The sequence below is a fragment of the Rhinatrema bivittatum genome, chromosome 6, assembly GCF_901001135.1.
Source record: "Rhinatrema bivittatum chromosome 6, aRhiBiv1.1, whole genome shotgun sequence".
NCBI classification, from domain to species: Eukaryota; Metazoa; Chordata; class Amphibia; order Gymnophiona; family Rhinatrematidae; genus Rhinatrema; species Rhinatrema bivittatum.
In genome coordinates this window covers 286400847-286422632 of record NC_042620.1, presented here as the reverse complement: position 1 = coordinate 286422632, position 21786 = coordinate 286400847, and the positions used below count along the sequence as shown (strand labels likewise).

Genomic DNA, 21786 nt, shown 5'->3' with positions numbered 1-21786 from the left:
AAACACTGTCTATCGGCACGCACTTACATGCCCAGGTGTGTGCTTAGGTGTGGACACTCGGCTAGATACTCAGGTGGGCATCTACCAGACCACGTGTTGTGCGTATATATTTTTTTTGGGGTGCTTATTGGACAGGCCTTGTTTTTGGCTGCCCTGTCCATGCTCGCTTGTACAGACGCACAGCTGGGCACACAGTAGTCGGATGCTTTGGGAGCATGCTGCTAGCAGGTGTTAACGTTTGTGCTGCTTGCCATATTCAGGCATCTCAGCTTGGAGTCCCCCCCCCCCCCCCAACTTGTGTCAGCAGTGCTTTGAGACTCGGGAAGAGTTTTTTCCTACTGCTTTTGCTGAGCCCACCCTCCCCAGCATAATGCGGGAATGGGAGCAGAAGGAGAGTTGTCAGAGATTTTGCCTGGTTTTGGAGCTCCCCTAACTGGTTCGTCAGTGAAGACAGCTACTCAGTGGGTGCAGGACCGATACCCCCTGGTTTTGGTATGGACCGCCGCGGCATTCGAGTGCTGTACTACGTGCAAGTCTGCAGCGAAACAGCTTGGTGGGTTTAGCAGCCTTGTGGCTAGGCCCCGCTCGCAGGTTTTGCTGTCACCGATGTGGTAGAGTAAGGAGATATCCCATGTTTTACCACTGAATGCACCAAATGTGAATCATAATAGCCAAGAAATATACTGACAGGCCAAAACACTGTCACAGCTAAAGGAGAGAAACTTTGCTGTCAAGATCTGCCTGTTTGTCAGTTACTGAGTAAATAAGAGCAAGGCAGAGGGACAATGCAGCCACTTAAGCTCATGAGCCAAAGTCAGAGACTAGCCAAGGCAAATCCAGAGGTCAGAAAGACCCGCACCCTTGGAAGAAGGGGGGCAGTCTAAGACAGAGAAAATACTGACTCTGGCATACAGCTTAGCATACAGACGTGGCAGCACTCCCTCCCCCCGAAGAAATGGGGGGGGGGGGAAAGACCTACGATGCAGCAAAGCCCCCCCCAAAGAAATGGGGAGGGGGGAAAAGACCTGCAATGTAGCAAAGACCTTCCACCCACCACGTGATTATGCTGAGTTTATGAATAATTATCAGCTGGAAGGTATAAGATGGGGGGGGGGGAAATAAAGAGAAAGCAGCAAGGGTGAGCAAACCCAGAGCAGCCCAGCACCCCCTGTTATTCTGGAGGGAGAAGACTAGGTGTGGCCAGAAGACCGGAGAGAGGAGATGCCCTGCTGGGGTCGAATGAATGTGCAGTCTTTGGCGGTGAGGAGCAGAGAGGGGCCCGGTAGCTCTGCCAGTACCAGACCTGGAAGCCAGCCTTCTCCCCTGCCCACATTTTTCAGACCTCCAGCCAGAGCTGCTTCAGAGGTGAACAGAGGAATATCGCCTGAAGTTGGGACCAGGGGTAATTGTTAGCCATAAGTATTAATATATTAAGCAAGCTAAGGTTTATGGTACAGAAATTTCTTAGGGTAAATTGGTGCTTAGTGGCCAGGATGTTAGAGTCAGGAATTGTTGTCTTCTAAATACTATATCCTGCCAAATATGATAAATAAAAGTCTATTTCTGAGGAGAACACATTGTCTTTTTCCTGAGCTTAGGATCGTGAAGTAAAGTGGGAGGTGAATTGAAAGTGTCCTGTAGCAGACAGGTCCCTACACCCCTAAACTTGCTTTCAGTAGGCCTAACAATTCAGGATCACAAACTGCGGATCCCCGCATGTCTGGTGCCACAGGTGAGCATTCAGAAATGGTCCCAACCTACTGGTCTAAAGGCTCTCAGAACGTTTCTGGGATTCACAAACTACTATAGAATCTTCATTAAAAATTACTCCTCACTAACTGTGCTTTTAACAGCTCTGACAAAGAAAGGTGCTAACGTTGCCAATTGGTCTATAGAGGCTGTCACCGCTTTTCAAAAGCTGAAGGGCGCTTTCTCCAGCAAGCCATATATCCATCACCCGGATCCTACACGTCCCTTTATTGTCGAGGTGGATGCCTCTGATGTTGGCGTAGGGGCTGTATTAAGTCAAACAAGTGACTCCAAGATCCTGCAGCCATGTTCCTTCTTATCTAGACGATTCGCACCGGCTGTGAGGAACTATGGAATCGGAAATAAAGAATTGTTGGCGATAAAGATGTCGTTTGAAGAGTGGAGACCCTGGCTCGAGGGTGCTCAACACAAGATTACGGTTTTTACTGACCATAAAAACCTAGAATACCTTCGTCACACTCAGCGCCTCAATCCATAGATAGGCGAGATGGTCCCTGTTCTTTAACAGGTTTGATTTAATCTTAAATTACCGACCTGGAGATAAAAACGTTAAAGCGGATGCCCTATCTCGATCCTTCTTATCTGAAGATGTGTCTGACGCTCCGCAACACATCATTGAACCTGAGAGAGTAATTCTTTCAGCCACTCACTCAGTATCTGTGGGCAAGTCATTGTGCCTGCTAACCTCCGGAAGAAAGTACTAGCATGGGCTCATGACTCTAAATTGGCTGGACATCCCGGTCAACGGAGAACCTTGGCAAAGCTGCAAAAATTCTACTGGTGGCCATCGATGAGAGAAGACGCCTTCACTTTTGTAGCGGCTTGTACCAACTGTGCCAGACAAAAACCTCCGCCCGGTCATCCTTGGGGCCAACTACAACATTTACCCATACCGGATGAACCCTGGACTCACATCGCCATGGACTTCATGGTGGACTTATCCCTCTCTGGGGGCAACAACACTATCTGGGTAACGGTGGATAGATCCACATTCAGAACTGAAGGCGCAGGTGCAATTATTGACAGAAACAATATGCCCAGCAGTGTGGTCTTATCTATATGTGCATGGGTTGATGGCAGCCACCCGAGAGGTGATTCCATGGGCAAAGGTGCATTTGCGTCCTCTTAATATTACGCCCGTTGGTCGCAGATGGCTGCGACCACTAATGCTAACCTCTTTCTTTGCTGCCTTGTCAGTATTGGGGAGAACGACGACCGCTGCCAGCGATTGTCGACCTGCCTGGTGTTCCAGGGACAGCGTGGGTGCTGCCGACCGCCATCTTACCCCAGACATAGGCGCGCCCAAGGGCCACTCTTGTACACGTCATGGCGGGAACCTCGGGGGCGTCCCCTCCTGATGACATCTTTGCTCTGCTATAAGAATATAAGAACATGCCATACTGGGCCAGACCAAGGGTCCATCAAGCCCAGGATCCTTTTTCCAACAGTGGTCAATCCAGGCCATAAGAACCTGGCAAGTACCCAAAAACTAAGTCTATTTCATGTTACCGTTGCTAATAGCAGTGGCTATTTTCTAAGTCAACTTAATTAATAGCAGGTAATGGACTTCTACAAGAACTTATCCAATCCTTTTTTGAACCCAGCTACACTAACTGCACTACCCACATCCTCTGGCAACAAATTCCAGAGTTTGTGCGTTGAGTGAAAAATAATTTTCTCTGATTAGTCTTAAATGTGCTACTTGCTAATTTCATGGAATGCCCCTGGTCCTTCTATTATCTGAAAGTGTAAATAACCGAGTCACATCTACTCGTTCAAGACCTCTCATGATCTTAAAGACCTCTATCATATCCCCCTCAGCCGTCTCTTCTCCAAACTGAACAGCCCCAACTTCTTCAGCCTTTCCACATAGGGGAGCTGTTCCGTTCCCTTTATCATTTTCGTTGCCCTTCTCTGTACTTTCGCCATCGCAACTATATCTTTTTTGAGATGCGGTGACCAGAATTGTACACAGTATTCAAGGTGCAGTCTCACCATGGAGCAATACAGAGGCATTATGACATTTTCCGTTTTATTAACCATTCCCTTCCCAATAATTCCTAACATTCTGTTTGCTTTTTTGACTGCTGCAGCACACTGAGCTGACGATTTCAAAGTATTATCCACTATGATACCTAGATCTTTTTCATGGGTGGTAGCACCTAATATGGAACCTAACATCATATAACTACAGCAAGGGTTATTTTTCCCTATATGCAACACCTTGCACCTGTCCACATTAAATTTCATCTGCCATTTGTATGCCCAATCTTCCAGTCTTGCAAGGTCCTCCTGTAATGTATCACAATCCTCCTGTGATTTAACTATGAATAATTTTGTATTTTCAACTGCTATGGGTCACTTTTAATCATCGGTCCATAAACCTGAATGTCCTTTTTATTAACTTTTTCTTTGTTATTTTTACTTATTTTTCTTAAATGTGGAACAGTACTTCCTTTTTGCTGGCGCTACTGCGCTGCCGCACAAGTCCAATCCTTCTTGTTGGCACTGCCGCACGTCCAATCCTTCTTGTTGGCGCTGCCGCACAAGTCCAAGACTGGACTTGTGCGGCAGGACTGGAGTTGTGCGGCAGCGCAGTAGCGCCAACAAGAAGGATTGGAGTTGTGCGGCAGCGCGGTAGCCCCAGCAAAAGGGAAGTACTGTTCCACATTTTTTAAGAAAAATAAGTAAAAATAACATAAAGAAAAAGTTAATAAAAAGGGCATTCAGTTTTATGGACCGATGATTAAAACTGACCCATAGCGGTTGAAAATACAAGCTTACACGTTTGCAAACCATGGGTTTTATGATGGTCCTTCATAAAAAATAAAAAAATATACGAAAAATACAAAAAAAGCTGACACACTGAAAGTTAAAAATCATTTTAATACAACGTGTTTGTTTGAAGTACTTTGCATCTTTCGTTGTATTCTGGACAAATTACACGAATATTTTTGTGGTAATTAAAATCTCCCATTATTATTGCACTGCCAAATTGGTTAGCTTCCCTGATCGCTCTTAGCATTTCATCATCTGTTTGACCATTTTGTCCAAGTGGACGGTAGTATACTCCTATCACTATACTCTTACCCAACATACATGGGATTTCTACCCATATAGATTCTACTGAGCATTTAGTCTCTTGTATGATCTTTATCCTGTTGGACTCTATACCCTCTCTGACATAAAGTGCCACACCTCCACCAAGTTGATCCTATCATTGCGATATAATTTGTAGAGATGTGAATTGGAACCAGAATCGGTTCGGATTTCAGTTCCGATTCACATCTCTATAGATGTGAATCGGAACCAGAATCGGTTCGGATTTCAGTTCCGATTCACATCTCTAATAATTTGTAGCCTGATATAGCACTGTCCCATTGGTTATCCTCCTTCCACCATCATGTCAATCTCATCATTTGCTGCTATACACTCTAACTCTCCCACCTTACTACTTAGACTTCTGACATTGGCATACAGACATTTCAAAGTGTGTTTTTTGTTTGTATTAACAACCTGCTTTTCAGTTCTTAGAGATAATTTGGAAATCTTTAGCTCACGTGATTTTTTACATATAGGTACATGGACTACATTTGCTTTTATTGGAACCTCTCTGTTGGGATGCCCTAGCTCTCCTGTTTCATTAGTATCATTCAAGGATACATTTCTCCAAACCATGCACTGCTGAGTGACTGTCTGCTTTCCCCCTCTCTGCCTTCTACCCCAGTTTTGACCTGATACAGGTGCCAAATTGCACACAAGTGGGAGAGAATGAACTAATTGCTGACCTCCTGCTCTTCGGACAGGACAAACCACCTAATGAATTGAAAGAACTGGGAACCACCCAGGGAGTGGTGGAGTCCCCTGAAATAACTGACAAGACCCCATCTAGTACACCTCTTCCTATTTGGTTGCCCAGGGCATCACTGGCTCCTGACAGGCTGTTCTCCTTTAGAGTAAACCCAGGAGCCATAAGCATCCTGGCCAATGATTCTAGGACAAAAGAGAGAGGTGCCAAACAGCTCCACCTCATTTTAGTAGTGTGCCACCAGGAACAGATTGCACAGCAAGGGGAGGTGCTAGAAACCCATCCAAGAGGAAGGAATAGGGAAGAGGTAGCAGAAGGGAACTCAGAAAATTAAACATCTTGCCAATGGAAAACAGCCAGGCAAATTTCTCTTGTCCAACAAAGAGAGGATCCATCAGGCAGCAGTGGTGTAGCTTAGCAGCATATGCTGTCATGTGTATACTGCCAAATTATAACATTCACCAATACGCCTACACTGTAGCCAAGTTGGTAGGGCCAAAGAATGCTCTAGTGGCCACAAAAGCAAGTGGAAAGGCTGTTGTCCTCTTTGCCTCTGAAGCCATGGTTAGAAAGGCAATGGGAGAGGACATTTTTGATTGGGGGCATAGCCCAACGATTAAAACCCCTGGAGGAGCCAGGGACAAAGGGGGTGCTATCAAATGTACCACCCTATCTCCCAGACAATGTTTTACAGCCACACCAGAGTGCCCTGGGGGAAATCATCACATAGATTTCCATGATTCCCCTGGGGCAAAGGGACACAGGGTTATGGCACTTTAAATCCTTCAGGTGCCGGGTTAATATCCAGTTGGCTGAAGGAAGGCAGGGGGCAAGAGATTTTGTTTTTTCCTGGGTCATCCCTATAGAGTCTACCACAATGCCAGCGATAACAGGTGCTTACTGCCATAGGCTGGAGCACACCAGGCAGTGGTGCCCTGAAGCTGGAGCAGTTGACTCGCATCCCCCCACCCCCAATCACCTCTAGGCCTTCTAAGCCCCGGAAAGGTGCAGTGGAATCGCAACCCAAGAAAAACTAGTGGTGTGGCTGCCAGGTCATACGAGTCTGGGAGGAACCCGAAACATCCAAACTCTCCAGCAGTGGCACTCCTCACTCTTGTGCCCAGTAGTGAGGTGCCCCCAAAGAACATCTTCAGTCCTCTCCCAAAAGAGAAGACCCAAAACACCAACTAAAGGAGTAACAGGAAGACAACCTTCAAAGAGGTGAAAGCAAGCAAGGGAAAAAAGCCTCTTAAGGATGTCTCCCATCCCAAGTGTGCTTTGAAGGCCCCAGAGGAGCAGCGCAAATTGAGGCAACTCCTCCATTGATCCCCTTCCCCAAGGTGTTTGAAACCTCAAAAAGGGTAAAGGTGGCAGTGAAGAGAGGACCATGTCAGGTGACTCCACGCACTGGGGAAGGGTCAGATTTAAGATCGCCCCCGAGACGTCACCGTTATTGCTACCTTCACCTGTAGGGCCAGCGATGAGCGGATCTCCTCCTGTGGCAGGGCCTCCACCCTCTTCTAAGAAGGTTAGACCTAGAGACTGGAACAGGGGCAAATAGAGCATGAACTTACATGTCATACCATAGTAAATGCGGTGCACTATACCATTGTTTTCGTCCAAGATCCTCTCCTCCAAAGCAGAGGATATGGGAGGGAAGAGAGAATGGTCGAGAACTGGACATTTCCTTGCACTCTGGCAGGAAGAGGGTTTTCATAGGGGAGCAGCACCGATTGAAAGAGTACCCCAGGAGGCATGTGTGGAACTTCTTGGGGAGCATCCACTTCACCTTTGGCGGGGTTGAAAATAACAAAACCTAGGCTGTTTGATATCTTTGGCCTAGATAACACAAAACATGTATCACTGATGCATTGCAGAGTTTGATTTTTGACCTTTTTCATTTATAAGTACTGTCACGATCCGGCCCATCCACTCAGCACGCTGTGGGGCTTTGCTGGGCTTCAGGCCTCTCGCTCTGCTCATCTACCACTTCCTGTCCACTTGCACAGCTCCTGCACAGCACTGCTATGGACTCCTCCCGGCCTCTAGTCAGAGTGCCAGGCCCAGTCCTGGCACTCCTCCATCTCCTCCTCCTCAGACTCTGAGGAGCCGGGCTTTTGTGGCCAGTTCCACCACGGTGGCACGCCCTCTTCCTCAGCCTCCATAGACTCTGCTGAGTCATAGGGATCAGTCCCAATTTCCTCCACCTGTTCCTGCTCAGGCTCCAGCCAGGGGTCAGGTGTTGGTTCAGGGAACCTGGGAAGTGTAGTCTTTGCTACCTTCCTCAGCGCCCTCCGGTGGCTAAGTTTGGTACCACTAGCTTCTGCTTGGCTGTGTCTCGGCTGTTTCTGCCCCAGGCCAGGTCGTACTGCATCACACATCCCCCCCCTTTTAAAAACCCTGGAACTCCGCACCCGAGTTCCAGTCTTCTCCCCCAACCGGGAAAGGAAATCAGCGTTAACATGATCCTTACCGGCCCTGTGCCTAACCTCAAATCGATAGGTTTGGAGGGTAAGATACCACCTGGTTAATCGGGCATTGGACTCTTTCATGACGTGCAACCATTTTAAGGGTGCATGGTCTGTCACTAACACAAAGGGGCACCCCGCCAGGTAATATTTTAGTGTTTCAATAGCCCACTTAACGGCTAGACATTCTTTCTCAATAGTGGCATATTTTTCTTCATGGGGGTGAAGTCTCCTGCTAAGGTACAAGACCGGGTGTTCCTCCCCTTTGTCCACTTGGGAGAGAACTGCCCCCAACCCACACCCTGAGGCATCCGTCTGTAACAGAAATGGTAGCGTGAAGTCAACCGCCTTCAACACGGGATCTCGGCACAAGGCCCGTTTAAGTCCCTCCACCCTCTCTACCTCCAGTGGGCCCCACCGCAACTTGTTTGGGGTCCCTTTCCTTAACATATCATTTAAAGGGGTGGCCAGATCTGCAAAGTGTGGTATGAACCATCGATAATATCCAATTAGCCCTAAAAAGGCTCGGAGCTGCTTCTGGGTCTCGGGCCGCGGGTAATCCCTAATGCACTCAACCTTATCCAGCAACGGTTTCACCACCCCTCGCCCCACCAGATGTCCTAGGTATTTAACCTCCCGTTGGGCAATCCTACATTTAGCCGGGGGGGGTTGGACGCGCGTTTTCGACCCCTTACTGAATAAGGAGTAATGCTAGCGCGTCAAACGCGCGTCCAATCGAGGGTTAACAGTGCGCTCCATTAAGGTCTCCGGAGTCTCCAGTTCGGGTCTGGTCCATCAGCCACGCACCCTTGTTCGTGGTGGACACACCTCTCTGATACCTCTCAGGGAGACCATCTGAGGCCCACCTAAGTCCAGGCAGTCCAGGGACCCAAGGACTCAACCTTCTACTCACAGGTTACTCAAATGCCACAAATTCTTTTACTCCTTTTCAATGTAAGTCCTTTCCAGTAATTCTACTCGATCAGCCACTTCTCCAGTACCAGCCAGACACGCCTGGCTAACATAAGCGTACCTGAGCTGATCGAGAGAAGATATTGTGATTAGTGGTTTGGTCATTTCAAGAGAATGATACGATCAGTCGAATGAGAGGTGAACACTATATGATTATATGCGGGTATGCATGATGGACCTTAGCAGACACCAGAAGTAACGGCATAAGAACATAAGAAATTGCCATGCTGGGACAGACCAAGGGTCCATCAAGCCCAGCATCCTGTTTCCAACAGAGGCCAAAAACCAGGCCACAAGAACCTGGCAATTACCCAAACACTAAGAAGAACCCATGCTACTGATGCAATTAATAGCAGTGGCTATTCCCTAAGTATAATTGATTAATAGCCATTAATGGACTTCTCCTCCAAGAACTTATCCAAACCTTTTTTGAACCCAGCTACACTAACTGCACTAACTACCTTCTCTGGCAACAAATTCCAGAGCTTTATTGTGCGTTGAGTGAAAATAATTTTCTCCGATTAGTCTTAAATGTGTTACTTGCTAACTTCATGGAATGCCCCCTAGTCCTTCTATTATTCGAAAGTGTAAATAACCGAGTCACATCTACTCGTTCAAAACCTCTCAAGATCTTAAAGACCTCTATCATATCCCCCCTCAGCCGTCTCTTCTCCAAGCTGAACAGCCCTAACCTCTTCAGCCTTTCCTCATAGGGGAGCTGTTCCATCCCCTTTATCATTTTGGTTGCCCTTCTCTGTACCTTCTCCATCGCAACTATATCTTTTTTGAGATGCGGCGACCAGAATTGTACACAGTATTCAAGGTGCGGTCTCACCATGGAGCGATACAGAGGCATTATGACATTTTCCGTTCTATTAACCATTCCCTTCTAATAATTCCTAACATTCTATTTGTTTTTTGACTGCTGCAGCACACTGAGCCGACGATTTTAAAATATTATCCACTATGATGCCTAGATCTTTTTCCTGGGTGGTAGCTCCTAATATGGAACCTAACATCGTGTAACTACAGCAAGGGTTATTTTTCCCTATGTGCAACACCTTGCACTTGTCCACATTAAATTTCATCTGCCATTTGGATGCCCAATCTTCCAGTCTTGCAAGGTCCTCCTGTAATGTATCACAGTCTGCCTGTGATTTAACTACTCTGAATACTTTTGTATCATCCGCAAATTTGATAACCTCACTCGTCATATTCCTTTCCAGATCATTTATATATTGGAAAGCACCGGTCCCAATACAGATCCCTGAGGTACTCCACTGTTTACCCTTTTCCACTGAGAATATTGACCATTTAATCCTACTCTCTGTTTCCTGTCTTTTAACCAGTTTGTAATCCACGAAAGGACATCGCCTCCTATCCCATGACTTTTTAGTTTTCGTAGAAGCCTCTCATGAGGGACTTTGTCAAACGCCTTCTGAAAATCCAAATACACTACATCTACCGGTTCACCTTTATCCACATGTTATTAACCCCTTCAAAAAATGGAGCAGATTTATTAGGCAAGACTTCCCTTGGGTAAATCCATGTTGACTGTGTCCCATTAAATCATGTCTTTCTATATGCTCTACAATTTTGATCTTGAGAATAGTTTCCACTATTTTTCCCGGCACTGAAGTCAGGCTCACTGGTCTATAATTACCCGGATCGCCCCTGGAGCCTTTTTTAAATATTGGGGTTACATTGGCCACCCTCCAGTCTTCAGGTACAATGGATGATTTTAATGATAGGTTACAAATTTTAACTAATAGATCAGAAATTTCATTTTTGAGTTCCTTCAGAACCCTAGGATGGATACCATCTGGTCCAGGTGATTTGCTACTCTTTAGTTTGTCAATCTGGCCTACTACATCTTCCAGGTTCACAGTGATTTCGTTCAGTTCGTCTGAGTCATCACCCCTGTAAACCATCTCCGGAACTGGTATCTCCCCAACATCCTCATTAGAAAACACGGAGGCAAAGAATTCATTTAGTCTTTCTGCAATGGCCTTATCTTCCCTAAGAGCCCCTTTAACCCCTCTGTCATCTAATGGTCCAACCGACTCCCTCACAGGTTTCTTGCTTTGGATATATTTAAAAAAGGTTTTATTATGAGTTTTTGCCTCTATGGCCAACTTCATTTCAAATTCTCTCTTCGCCTGTCTTATCAATGTTTTACACTTACCTTGACAATGCTTATGTTTTATCCTATTTTCTTCAGATGGATCCTTCTTCCAATTTTTGAAGGATGTTTTTTTTGGCTAAAATAGCCTCTTTCACCTCACCTTTTAACCATGACGGTAATCGTTTTGCCTTCCTTCCACCTTTCTTAATGCGCGGAATACATATGGACTGTGCCTCTAGGATTGTATTTTTAAACAATGTCCAAGCCTGTTGAACACTTTTAACCTTTGCAGCTGCACCTTTCAGTTTTTTTCTAACTATTTTCCTTATCTTATCAAAGTTTCCCTTTTTAAAATTTAGTGTTAGAGCTGCAGATTTACTTATTGTCCCCCTTCCAGTTATTAGTTTAAATTTATGATCACTGTTGCCAAGTGGCCCCACCACCGTCACTTCTTTCACCAAATCTTGCGTTCCACTAAGAATTAAATCTAAAATAGCTCCCTCTCTTTTAGGTTTCTGAACCAATTGCTCCATGAAGCAGTCATTTATTACATCCAGGAACTTTATGTCTCTAGCAAGTCCTGATGTTACATTTACCCAGTCAATATTGGGGTAATTGAAATCTCCCATTATTATTGCACTGCCAAATTGGTTTGCTTCCCTGATTTCTCTTAGCATTTCATCATCTGTCTGACCATTTTGTCCAGGTGGACGGTAGTATACTCCAATCACTATACTCTTACCCAACACACATGGGATTTCTACCCATATAGATTCTACTGAGCATTTACTCTTTTGTATGATTTTTATCCTGTTGGACTCTATACCCTCCCAGACATAAAGTGCCACACCCCCACCAAGTTGATCTTCCCTATCATTGCGATATAATTTGTACCCTGATATAGCACTGTCCCATTGGTTATCCTCCTTCCACCAAGTCTCTGTGATGCCAATTATGTCAAACTCATCATTTGCTGCTAAACACTCTAACTCTCCCATCTTACTTCTTAGACTTCTGGCATTGGCATACAGACATTTCAAAGTGTGGTTTTTGCTTGTTTTAACAACTTGCTTTTCAGTTGTTTGGGGTAATTCGGTAATCATTAGCTTTGGTGATTTTTTACATATAGGCATATGAACTATGTTTGCTTTTGATGGAACCTCTCTGTTGGGATGCCCTAACTCTCCTGTTTCATTAGCATCCTTCAAGGATACATTTCTCCGAACCATGCACTGCTGAGTGACTGTCGGCTTTCCCCCTTGTTCTAGTTTAAAAGCTGCTCTATCTCCTTTTTGAAAGTTAGTGCCAGCAGCACTAAGGAGTTGAAGAGAGTGCCAGCATTACTGTAAGGAGTTGAAGAGAGTACAAGAACATGAGATGGGGATATGAGTGAAGAATAAGACATCAATTGATTTTCCCTGATGAAGCCCCGAGGCAGGGGGGGAAATGAGGCTCTCGTTGGACAGTGCAATACAGCAAAATAATATTTAAACAGGATAGTGTACAACAACAGAAATAGCATTTAATCATACACTGCAATACAATAGAAATAGTAACGAAATCATTACAATATAACCACTATCTGTTTCTATGGTTCTACATTTTTATGTGGTGGGATATGTTTTAAATAGGGGAAATGTATGTATGAGATATGGTATGTGAATGAATGAGGAGTAAAGTATGAATGTGGATATGAGGCATGGAAGCAGTATTGGGTTTATGATTATAATGTTTAAAGATATACAGTTTATTATATTTGTAAAGCTATAGTCTGTATTTGATCCAAATGCTAAGCAGTATGTCTAGTTAAATACATGTTGTATAAAATAAAGCGCAAGTAAAAGCAAATAACTGATTTATACCTCTGATTCTTAATATAATATATTAGGTGTCTTTCAGAGGACATGCATGTTGTATTTACCTAACTGAGAAGTTAGCCAGCTAAATGAATATTTGGGCACATATCCGGCTAAATTCTAGCCAGCTAATAAGAGTTGTGTTAGTCAGCTAAGTTAACGGGCTAATTCCGATATTCAGAGTTAGTGGCTTGACTTAGCTGGCTAAGTCTGGTCGGGCCAAAATGCTCTCCTAAAGTTATCTGGTTAAACTTATCTGGCTAACTTTAAGATAGCAGGGTATATTCAGCAGCACAGTTGCACCACTGAATTTAAAGTGCTAGTTATACACTAGCATAGTAAACTGAGTATGGACCTCACAAGATCCACTATTTAATTCAAACCCAGTATCCCTCCTTTTCCATTTCAAACAAAATATTGACCAAATATCCAGTCTCCTGCATGGCCTGCCAGATAAATCCAGCTACATGAACACCTAGATTTCTACTAGGACCTCTATTTTTATTGTACTTTACTGCCTGTCAGATCCAGCTATGAGTGAGTTATTTCTGCACTTGCAGGAGACTATGGTTTGAATCTCCTGTCCAGAGTTTCAATGCATGTGGGTTCTGCATGGAAGAGAAATGTCATAGAAGTGATTCAGTCATTGAGACTTCTTCTCCAGTCATTGAACATGCCATGGAGGGAAGGAGGTTTGAAAAAGAGAAAATAATCATGGGGAAAAATAGAAAAACATCTTGTCCTTTTCATTACATGTTGTAGTAGCCAAAATAGAACATTTAATCTATCTTTTCTGTCAATTCTGCAGGGATTGGAGCCATGACCAAAAATGAGGAGAAGCATTTTAGAGAAGGTTCCCAGAATCTTAACCTTAATGTGAATTTGTCAGAAACTGCCAAAAAGAAATATATTCAAAATGCTAATGAGCACATAAGACAGCACAAGTTAAAAAAACTTGAGAGAAACCATTCACAACAGAGACATGGTAAAAACACCATATGTGAAGGAGATTTTAACCAACCAATATTCCTCCGTACAGCACAGAGATCCCCCACAGCAGGCAAACCATTTAACTATAATCAGTGTGATAAAAGCCACAATGAGGACTGCATCCCCATCATGCACCAGAAGAAAGACATGTTGGAGAAACCATATAAATGTCAAAACTGTGAGAGACAGTTTAGAAAACTTGAGCATCTCCAGCTCCATGAAAGAAGCCACAAAGAGAGACAGCACAAATGTCCCAACTGTGAGAAGATTTTTAGCAAGAACTCGCAGCTCGTTATTCACCAGAGAACGCACACAGGAGAGAGACCCTACCAATGCCCCGAGTGTGAGAAAAGCTTCATAAAAAAGTCTCATCTCATCATTCACCAGAGAAGCCATTCCAGCGAGAACCCGTACAAGTGTACCGAATGCAAGAAGAGCTTCAGTGACAACTCATGTCTGAAAGTGCACCAGAGAACTCACACGGGAGAACGCCCATACCAGTGTCCTCTGTGCGACAGGAGCTTCAGACAGAATTCAGATCTGAAGATCCACCACAGGACTCATACAGGTGAAAGACCATATCGATGTATTGAGTGTGGGAAAAACTTCAGTCAAAAGACAAATCTCACCAGGCACCAGAGGAACCACTCAGGAGAGAGACCCTATCAATGTCTTGAGTGTGGAAAAGGCTTTAGTCAGAAGCAGCATCTCTTAAGCCATCAGAGAACTCACAAAGGGGAATATTTTATATGTACAGAATGTGGAAAAAGCTTTGTCCACCATTCCATTCTTTTAGAACACCAAGAGACTCACAGGAGTGAAACCTGCCATCAACCAGAAGAGCCTTTTTAGCAGATCTGAAATAAAGTAGCAATTCCCAAAGAAATACACTTTCTTGTTTCCTCTTGCTTTTCTCAGGACTCTCCAACGACAGACTCTAGCTCGATAAATATGAAGTTAAGAGTGACTTCCAGCACAAATCTTTGCTCAGTTTGCAAGTTGAAAAATCACCTATTTACATATTTAGTTACCACACTAAAAATGAATTAGACTCTGGATAGTCCTTTCCTGAACTGACCTCATCAGGCAATGTCAATGACCATCCTAGTTTCTGAAAGACTTACCCCATGCTCATCATCTCATTGTGGGGATTTCTGTCAATGGAGAGAAACCTAAACCCCATCCTGTTTATCTGTCAGCAGCACATATCATACAAAGCAACTAGTCATTTCTCTGCTTATCCAACAGCCCCTTGTGAGCTAAATACAGCTTCTTGTTGATGAGCTTCTCCCAAAGATGTTTCTAACACCTCTTTAAAAGGTCATTAGTTGTTCTCACAAAAATATTAGTTCAGACCAGATCACTTGCATAAAAATAACATAGCACCAATAAATGAACCAAAAAATGTCCTGTTTGTAGAGTGAGGTTTGTTCATGCCCTTCCATCTGGAAGAAAAATGCTGATATCTGACAATCGCCTGCCTTTTGGAGGTAATTTTATAACCTTGCACATAAGTTAGCAGGCAAATATGCGCATGTTACAAACATTTTCAAAGCAGACTCCTCCTGTAGGGAAGGAAAGGGTGGGAGGTGGAGAGTGTGCCTCAAAAGAGGAAGAAGGAAGGGTAAGAGAATGCCTGGAGAGAGGAAGGGGATGCCTGGAGGGAATGGGAGAGAATACCTAGAGGAAGTGCAAGAAATATTCTCCAGGTACTCCAGTAGAATAATATGGGTGGGCATCACTAGGCATGCACCATCAACAATTTTTGCCCAGAGAGCCATTAGCCTTAAGAGTCACTGGGGGTAGGGTTAGGCTGGGCCAGGTGACGTACGCATGGGGATTTCATTTTGCATTTGCAAAGTACACCGTGTAAAGAATCCCTGCAGTACTGTGAGGGGGCTTCCCTTTGAAAATCAGCTTGCAGGTCCATCGGTACAAAGTATCCATAGGCTTGCAAACACCACTGCCAGTTTATAAATTGCCTTCCGCATGCCTTGTTTAATCGAGGGAGATTAGACTGGTTTTATAAAGGGCTGGAAAATATCATACAATACGAGAAGGGAAATTTATGTAATATATTAGGTTACAAAAAAAAGGAAAGACCCCATGCTGATCTCCCTGGATGTGAAATAGGTTTTTGATAAAGTGGAGTGGAGGTATCCGTCCTCCTTGGTAGAGAGCCTAGGTGCAAGCAGTAACTTTGTGACCTGAGTTTGTGCACTTCTTAGGAAGCCACAGGCTGTAGGTTTGGCTAATGGACACAGGCCATTTGTCTTTGACCCTCATAGGGGTACAGAGTTCCCCCTTTTACCATTATTGTTTGCAATAGCATTGGAATTCTTTGCATGCAGAACACAAATGAAAACATAATACCAATGCAGATTGGAAACAGATCATAAAATCTCAAAATATACAGACAATACAATGTTTTGTGTTTTTTTTTTGTACAAACATTGTGAATGTCTATTCCTCATTTGCTTAAAGAGAGTACTTTAGAACTTAATATTTTTGAAAAGCAAACAGAAAAAAAAACTAATGAGGTTCAAGATATGATACATTTCGGGATAAGTGATCAAAAATTAGAATATCTTAACCTCAAACCTTAAGCAGTTGTAAGCATGAAATTATGTGCCAATGGTACAGATGATTAGGAATGAATTGAAACAATGAGGTAGTTTGATGTTAGTTGGAAAGAATAAGAGCAATAAATTAAATGTGTTCTAGGTGTTGCCTCTTCATGTGTCATTCAGCTACTTTACTAAATTGAATAAGCAATTATATCAATACATTTGGGAAGGGATAATGGCAAGAATTAATTGGTTGAGGCTGGCAGAGCCACTAAGGAAGGCGGAATGACGTATCCCCGTCTTCAGCTATACCATAAATCAGTAATACTGAAAGCACTAAAGAATTTCTATGACTTGCTCCCCCACCCCCGAAAAGGTCCCAACAGAGCAAAGTGAAAAGACAAGGTAATCTGTTCTGGGTTCATCAGATCATCGATCGTGCAAGGTATAGATTTAATGCACTACCCCACTACCCCATTATTGTTTGTATGGAAAGCAATATGGATTGACTTTTCCATTCTTTAAAAATGAATCAATTTGCCTCTCCTTTGCAGCCAGATTTAGTGGCTGGAATGTTAAACTTGCAGAAAAAAAAAATTGCACATATGTCACAGTTATTTGCAAATAGAAGACAAAAATGGGTATTGCATGATGTTTCTCAGTTATTTTCAGCTTAGATACTATGGGCAACTTCCATATAATAAAGAAAATATATTAAGGATGCCCCACCAACTAGAAAGAAGCCTGTTTGGCTCTAATACTTATAAGGGCTTTTTGTCTAAGGCTGTGTTTTTCAACCATTTGTATGCCAGGGACCTGTGGAGCAGCTGCAGCACTGATGAACAGGGGTGCAGGGACCTCCGTGAAAATTAAACAGGAAGGTGTCAGGAATATAATCCCTCCCTACCTGCTCTTTAATCTCCTGGGTCAGTTCTGCAGCTGGTCCACATCATTTTAAGAAGGTAAGTAGCCAATACCGAATCATGATTTCTAAACTTAGAAAAGCCCTCTCTCTCCCTCCCCCATTCCTTCCCTCTCCCAGCCAATCAACAGTAATGTCATCAGAAAAATAAAACATATTTCTTTCTCTTTCCATCCCAGGCAGCCACCAATTTAGCATTGAAAAAAAATATCCCCTGCTCTATGTGCCTCCCCCGCCAGCCAGCAACACTACAACAAATAATACCTCCTGACTTATGGACTTCATTTTCCAGATGGGGCTGGTTCCAAGGCCCAATCTCTGGGAAGGAAGCAGTTACAGCTGAATATTAACGAGCTGGGGTTGGGACCAAGTCAGCATCTGTTCCTCTCTCAGGCCCTGCACTGGTCCCGTCCCACTCATGGCTTCCATACCTGTGAGCGGAGCAGATGCTGACTCGATCCCACCCTAGCTTGTTAACATTCTGCTGCAGCTGCTCTCCTCCTAGAGACTGGGGCATGGGACCAGCCCCCAACTGGAAAACTAAGTTTGGTGGGGCTTAGAAAGAATATCTGGTGGCTGTGGTGTGTGGTGCAGGGTGTAGTGTAGCTGCAGGCTAGGTTTTGCTTCCTCCTTGTTCTCCTGCAATCACCATCACTGCACAAGCCAACAGAAATGTTGCCAGATACTTGTGTGCCAATCCATAGACTGGTTGAGAAACACTGGTCTAAGGTATTTAAGTCACTCTTCTTTGAACTTGGATGTAGGTAGTACCTTCATGGTGATTCCTAGAACCATTGTCTGGGAGAAGATTTGAGCTTAGCACAATGGAAGGTTCTATACAAATTTGCACATAGTTGTTTCTACTCTGTGTAGGAAAATGCAACATAAATTGGTTAGAAAATTATATATATACCACTAAAACTAATGGGTATCTTAGGATCTTCAGGTTGTTAGAGAGATTGTGATCATGAATGACTTTTTTTTTCTTAGCTGGTAGGAATTCATTTATATTAAATTGTTGGGATAAAGTTCATGGTGCAATAGAGCAGGTTATTGGTTCAGAGATTAAACATTTTCCTAAATTAATTAGTTTGAGGAATATCAATGAAGGAATTAGGTTGGGGAGCTTGTAAGTTAATAATGTAGTTATTGCTAGCAGCCAGAGTGGTGTTAGCAAGAAACTGGAAGGTGAAAGAGGACCCGAGCTCTAATGAATGGCTTGCTAAGGTGGGTAAATTAGTGGCATATAAAAAAAAATTACATTGTCCTTGAAGGGAAAATTAGAATCGTTAGTATCCATATGGTTACCTTTTATCAAATTTTTTTTAGCATGAAAGAGTGAGAATTTAATGTAATTTCAAAGATTCTTATTCCCCCTATATAACTCACAGAGTTAAACAAGTTTGATTACATCATATTCAAGACAAAAATAAAATTTACAGACCTATAAACAAAATATAACAAAAAAACATAAGAACATAAGAAAATGCCACACTGGGTCAGACCAAGGGTCCATCAAGCCCAGCATCCTGTTTCCAACAGTGGCCAATCCAAGTCACAAGAACCTGGCAAGTACCCAAAAACTAAATCTATTCCATGTTACCATTGCTAATGGCAGTGGCTATTCTCTAAGTGAACCTAATAGCAAGTAATGGACCTCTCCTCCAAGAACTTATCCAATCCTTTTTTAAACACAGCTATACTAACTGCACTAACCACATCCTCCGGCAACAAATTCCAGAGTTTAATTGTGCGTTGAGTAAAAAAGAACTTTCTCCGATTAGTTTTAAATGTGCCCCATGCTAACTTCATGGAGTGCCCCCTAGTCTTTCTACTGAAAAGTCCTAACCTTTTTAGTCTTTCCTCATAGGGGAGTTGTTCCATTCCCCTTATCATTTTGGTAGCCCTTCTCTGTACCTTCTCCATCGCAATTATATCTTTTTTGAGATGCGGCGACCAGAATTGTACACAGTATTCAAGATGCGGTCTCACCATGGAGCGATACAGAGGCATTATGACATTTTCCGTTTTATTCACCATTCCCTTTCTAATAATTCCCAACATTCTGTTTGCTTTTTTGACTGCCGCAGCACACTGTACCGACGATTTCAATGTGTTATGCACTATGACACCTAGATCTCTTTCTTGGGTTGTAGCACCTAATATGGAACCCAACATTGTGTAATTATAGCATGGGTTATTTTTCCCTATATGCATCACCTTGCACTTATCCACATTAAATTTCATCTGCCATTTGGATGCCCAATTTTCCAGTCTCACAAGGTCTTCCTGCAATTTATCACAATCTGCTTGTGATTTAACTACTCTGAACAATTTCGTGTTATCTGCAAATTTGATTATCTCACTCGTATTTCTTTCCAGATCATTTATAAATATATTGAAAAATAAGGGTCCCAATACAGATCCCAGAGGCACTCCACTGTCCACTCCCTTCCACTGAGAAAATTGCCCATTTAATCCTACTCTCTGTTTCCTGTCTTTTAGCCAGTTTGCAATCCACGAAAAGACATCGCCACCTATCCCATGACTTTTTACTTTTCCTAGAAGCCTCTCATGAGGAACTTTGTCAAACACCTTCTGAAAATCCAAGTATACTAGATCTACTGGTTCACCTTTATCCACATGTTTATTAACTCCTTCAAAAAAGTGAAGCAGATTTGTGAGGCAAGGCTTGCCCTGGGTAAAGCCATGCTGACTTTGTTCCATTAAACCATGTCTTTCTATATGTTCTGTGATTTTGATGTTTAGAACACTTTCCACTATTTTTCCCGGCATTGAAGTCAGGCTAACCGGTCTGTAGTTTCCTGGATCGCCCCTGGAGCCCTTTTTAAATATTGGGGTTACATTTGCTATCCTCCAGTCTTCAGGTACAAAAAAGATGAACATGTGGCTCTGATGATGTTGATAATGTGTTTTTTTCTAGTTTATTTTATGTAAATTGTTCATTTATTGTAAAGTAACAGCAATTTCTTCAAGATTTTGAAAATTAAAAATTGATCAGTTTGGTTTAGTAAATTGATTAAGTGGGAAGGCATGTTAAAGGAAAAGGCTATTTCCAGAAGTATAATGTCTGAATAAAAAGGTGTATTAGTGTGTATAATTATTTTACGAAAGAAAAATACTCATAATGATTGTATGCAGTCTTAAGAAAGCAGTTTTTGCTTCAGCTCTCACCTTTCCCCCCCCCCCCCCTTAGTATTACAGAAAGTACAACTTAGATTATGTACAAGGTCAGCAGGTACCCGCAGCTTCACCCACCCTTCTTCCCCTTCCTTCACTCCCTTTGCTAGAAGAGTTCTGGCACATCTTACTGCCTACATATAGCCTTCATGATTTCCCCCCAGCACTCTCTTCTTCTAACAAGAAGTCTGCAAAGCTACAAGGTCGCAGAGGTTTTATGTCCAAGCTGTACTAGTGCTGTGATCTGGCAACAGCCCAGAGGTTTAAATGAATGTTTCTCTGAAAAAATAAATATTGATTCAGGAGTTCCACAAGGATCATCTTTATCGGCGACGCTTTTTAATATTTACCTTTTACCTTTATGTAAGTTGTTGTCAGGACTAGGCATTATTCATTATGGGGTAGAGTTTCAAACTTGCACGAGAGTGTCCATGTGCGCACGCTACCCGGCGCGCTCAAATGGACACGCGATTTTATAACAGGCGCGCGCATGTTATAAAATCGGGGATCGGCACGTGTAAGGGGGTGCACTGTTGTGCACCTTGCGCACGCCAAGCCCATGCTGAGCCTTCTCCCGTTCCCTATTACCCAGCCCACTTTCCCTTCCCCTCCCCTTCCTCCCCCACCCTTTCACCCCTACCTTTTTCTTAGTTTTTCTTCTGTTTTAAAATTTACTTCAGCCCTGGGGCTGAAGAAAGTTGCGCACGCTGGCCAACTGCCGGCGCGCCATCCCTGGCACAGGGGCAAATAGCCACTGTGCCGGGAGCTTCTGACCCCACTCCACCCTGCCTCCCGGACTGCCCCGCCCCTTTTTGCAAGCCCTGGGACTTTCACGCGTCCCGGGGCTTTATGCATCGCCAGGCCTTTTGAAAATAGGCCCAACACGCATAACCTTTTGAAAATCTGCCCCTGTATATACACCAATGATGTTCAGCTTTGAATCCCCATAAAGAATTCTCTTGAAGACACTTTAAGAACTATTGAAATATAGGCAATTAGGCAGCTTTTAGTCCATATGACATTGATTTTAAATAAGCAAAAAATGGAAATGATTTTACAAAGTAGAAAACCATACTTTAACAGAACTTTCCATTTTAAAACCGATTT

General features: G+C 43.4%; 1 protein-coding gene across 1 annotated transcript in view; it reads left to right on the top strand.

The window, feature by feature from the left end:
- Positions 1-21786, top strand: part of LOC115094716 — a 134763-nt gene that overhangs the window by 8802 nt on the left and 104175 nt on the right. Inside the window, exons 3-4 of the mRNA XM_029607971.1 lie at positions 13808-14840; positions 15189-15243. Coding sequence (XP_029463831.1) covers positions 13819-14840; positions 15189-15243 — 1077 coding nt within the window. The 5' untranslated portion in view covers positions 13808-13818. The remainder of the gene's footprint in view (positions 1-13807; positions 14841-15188; positions 15244-21786) is intronic.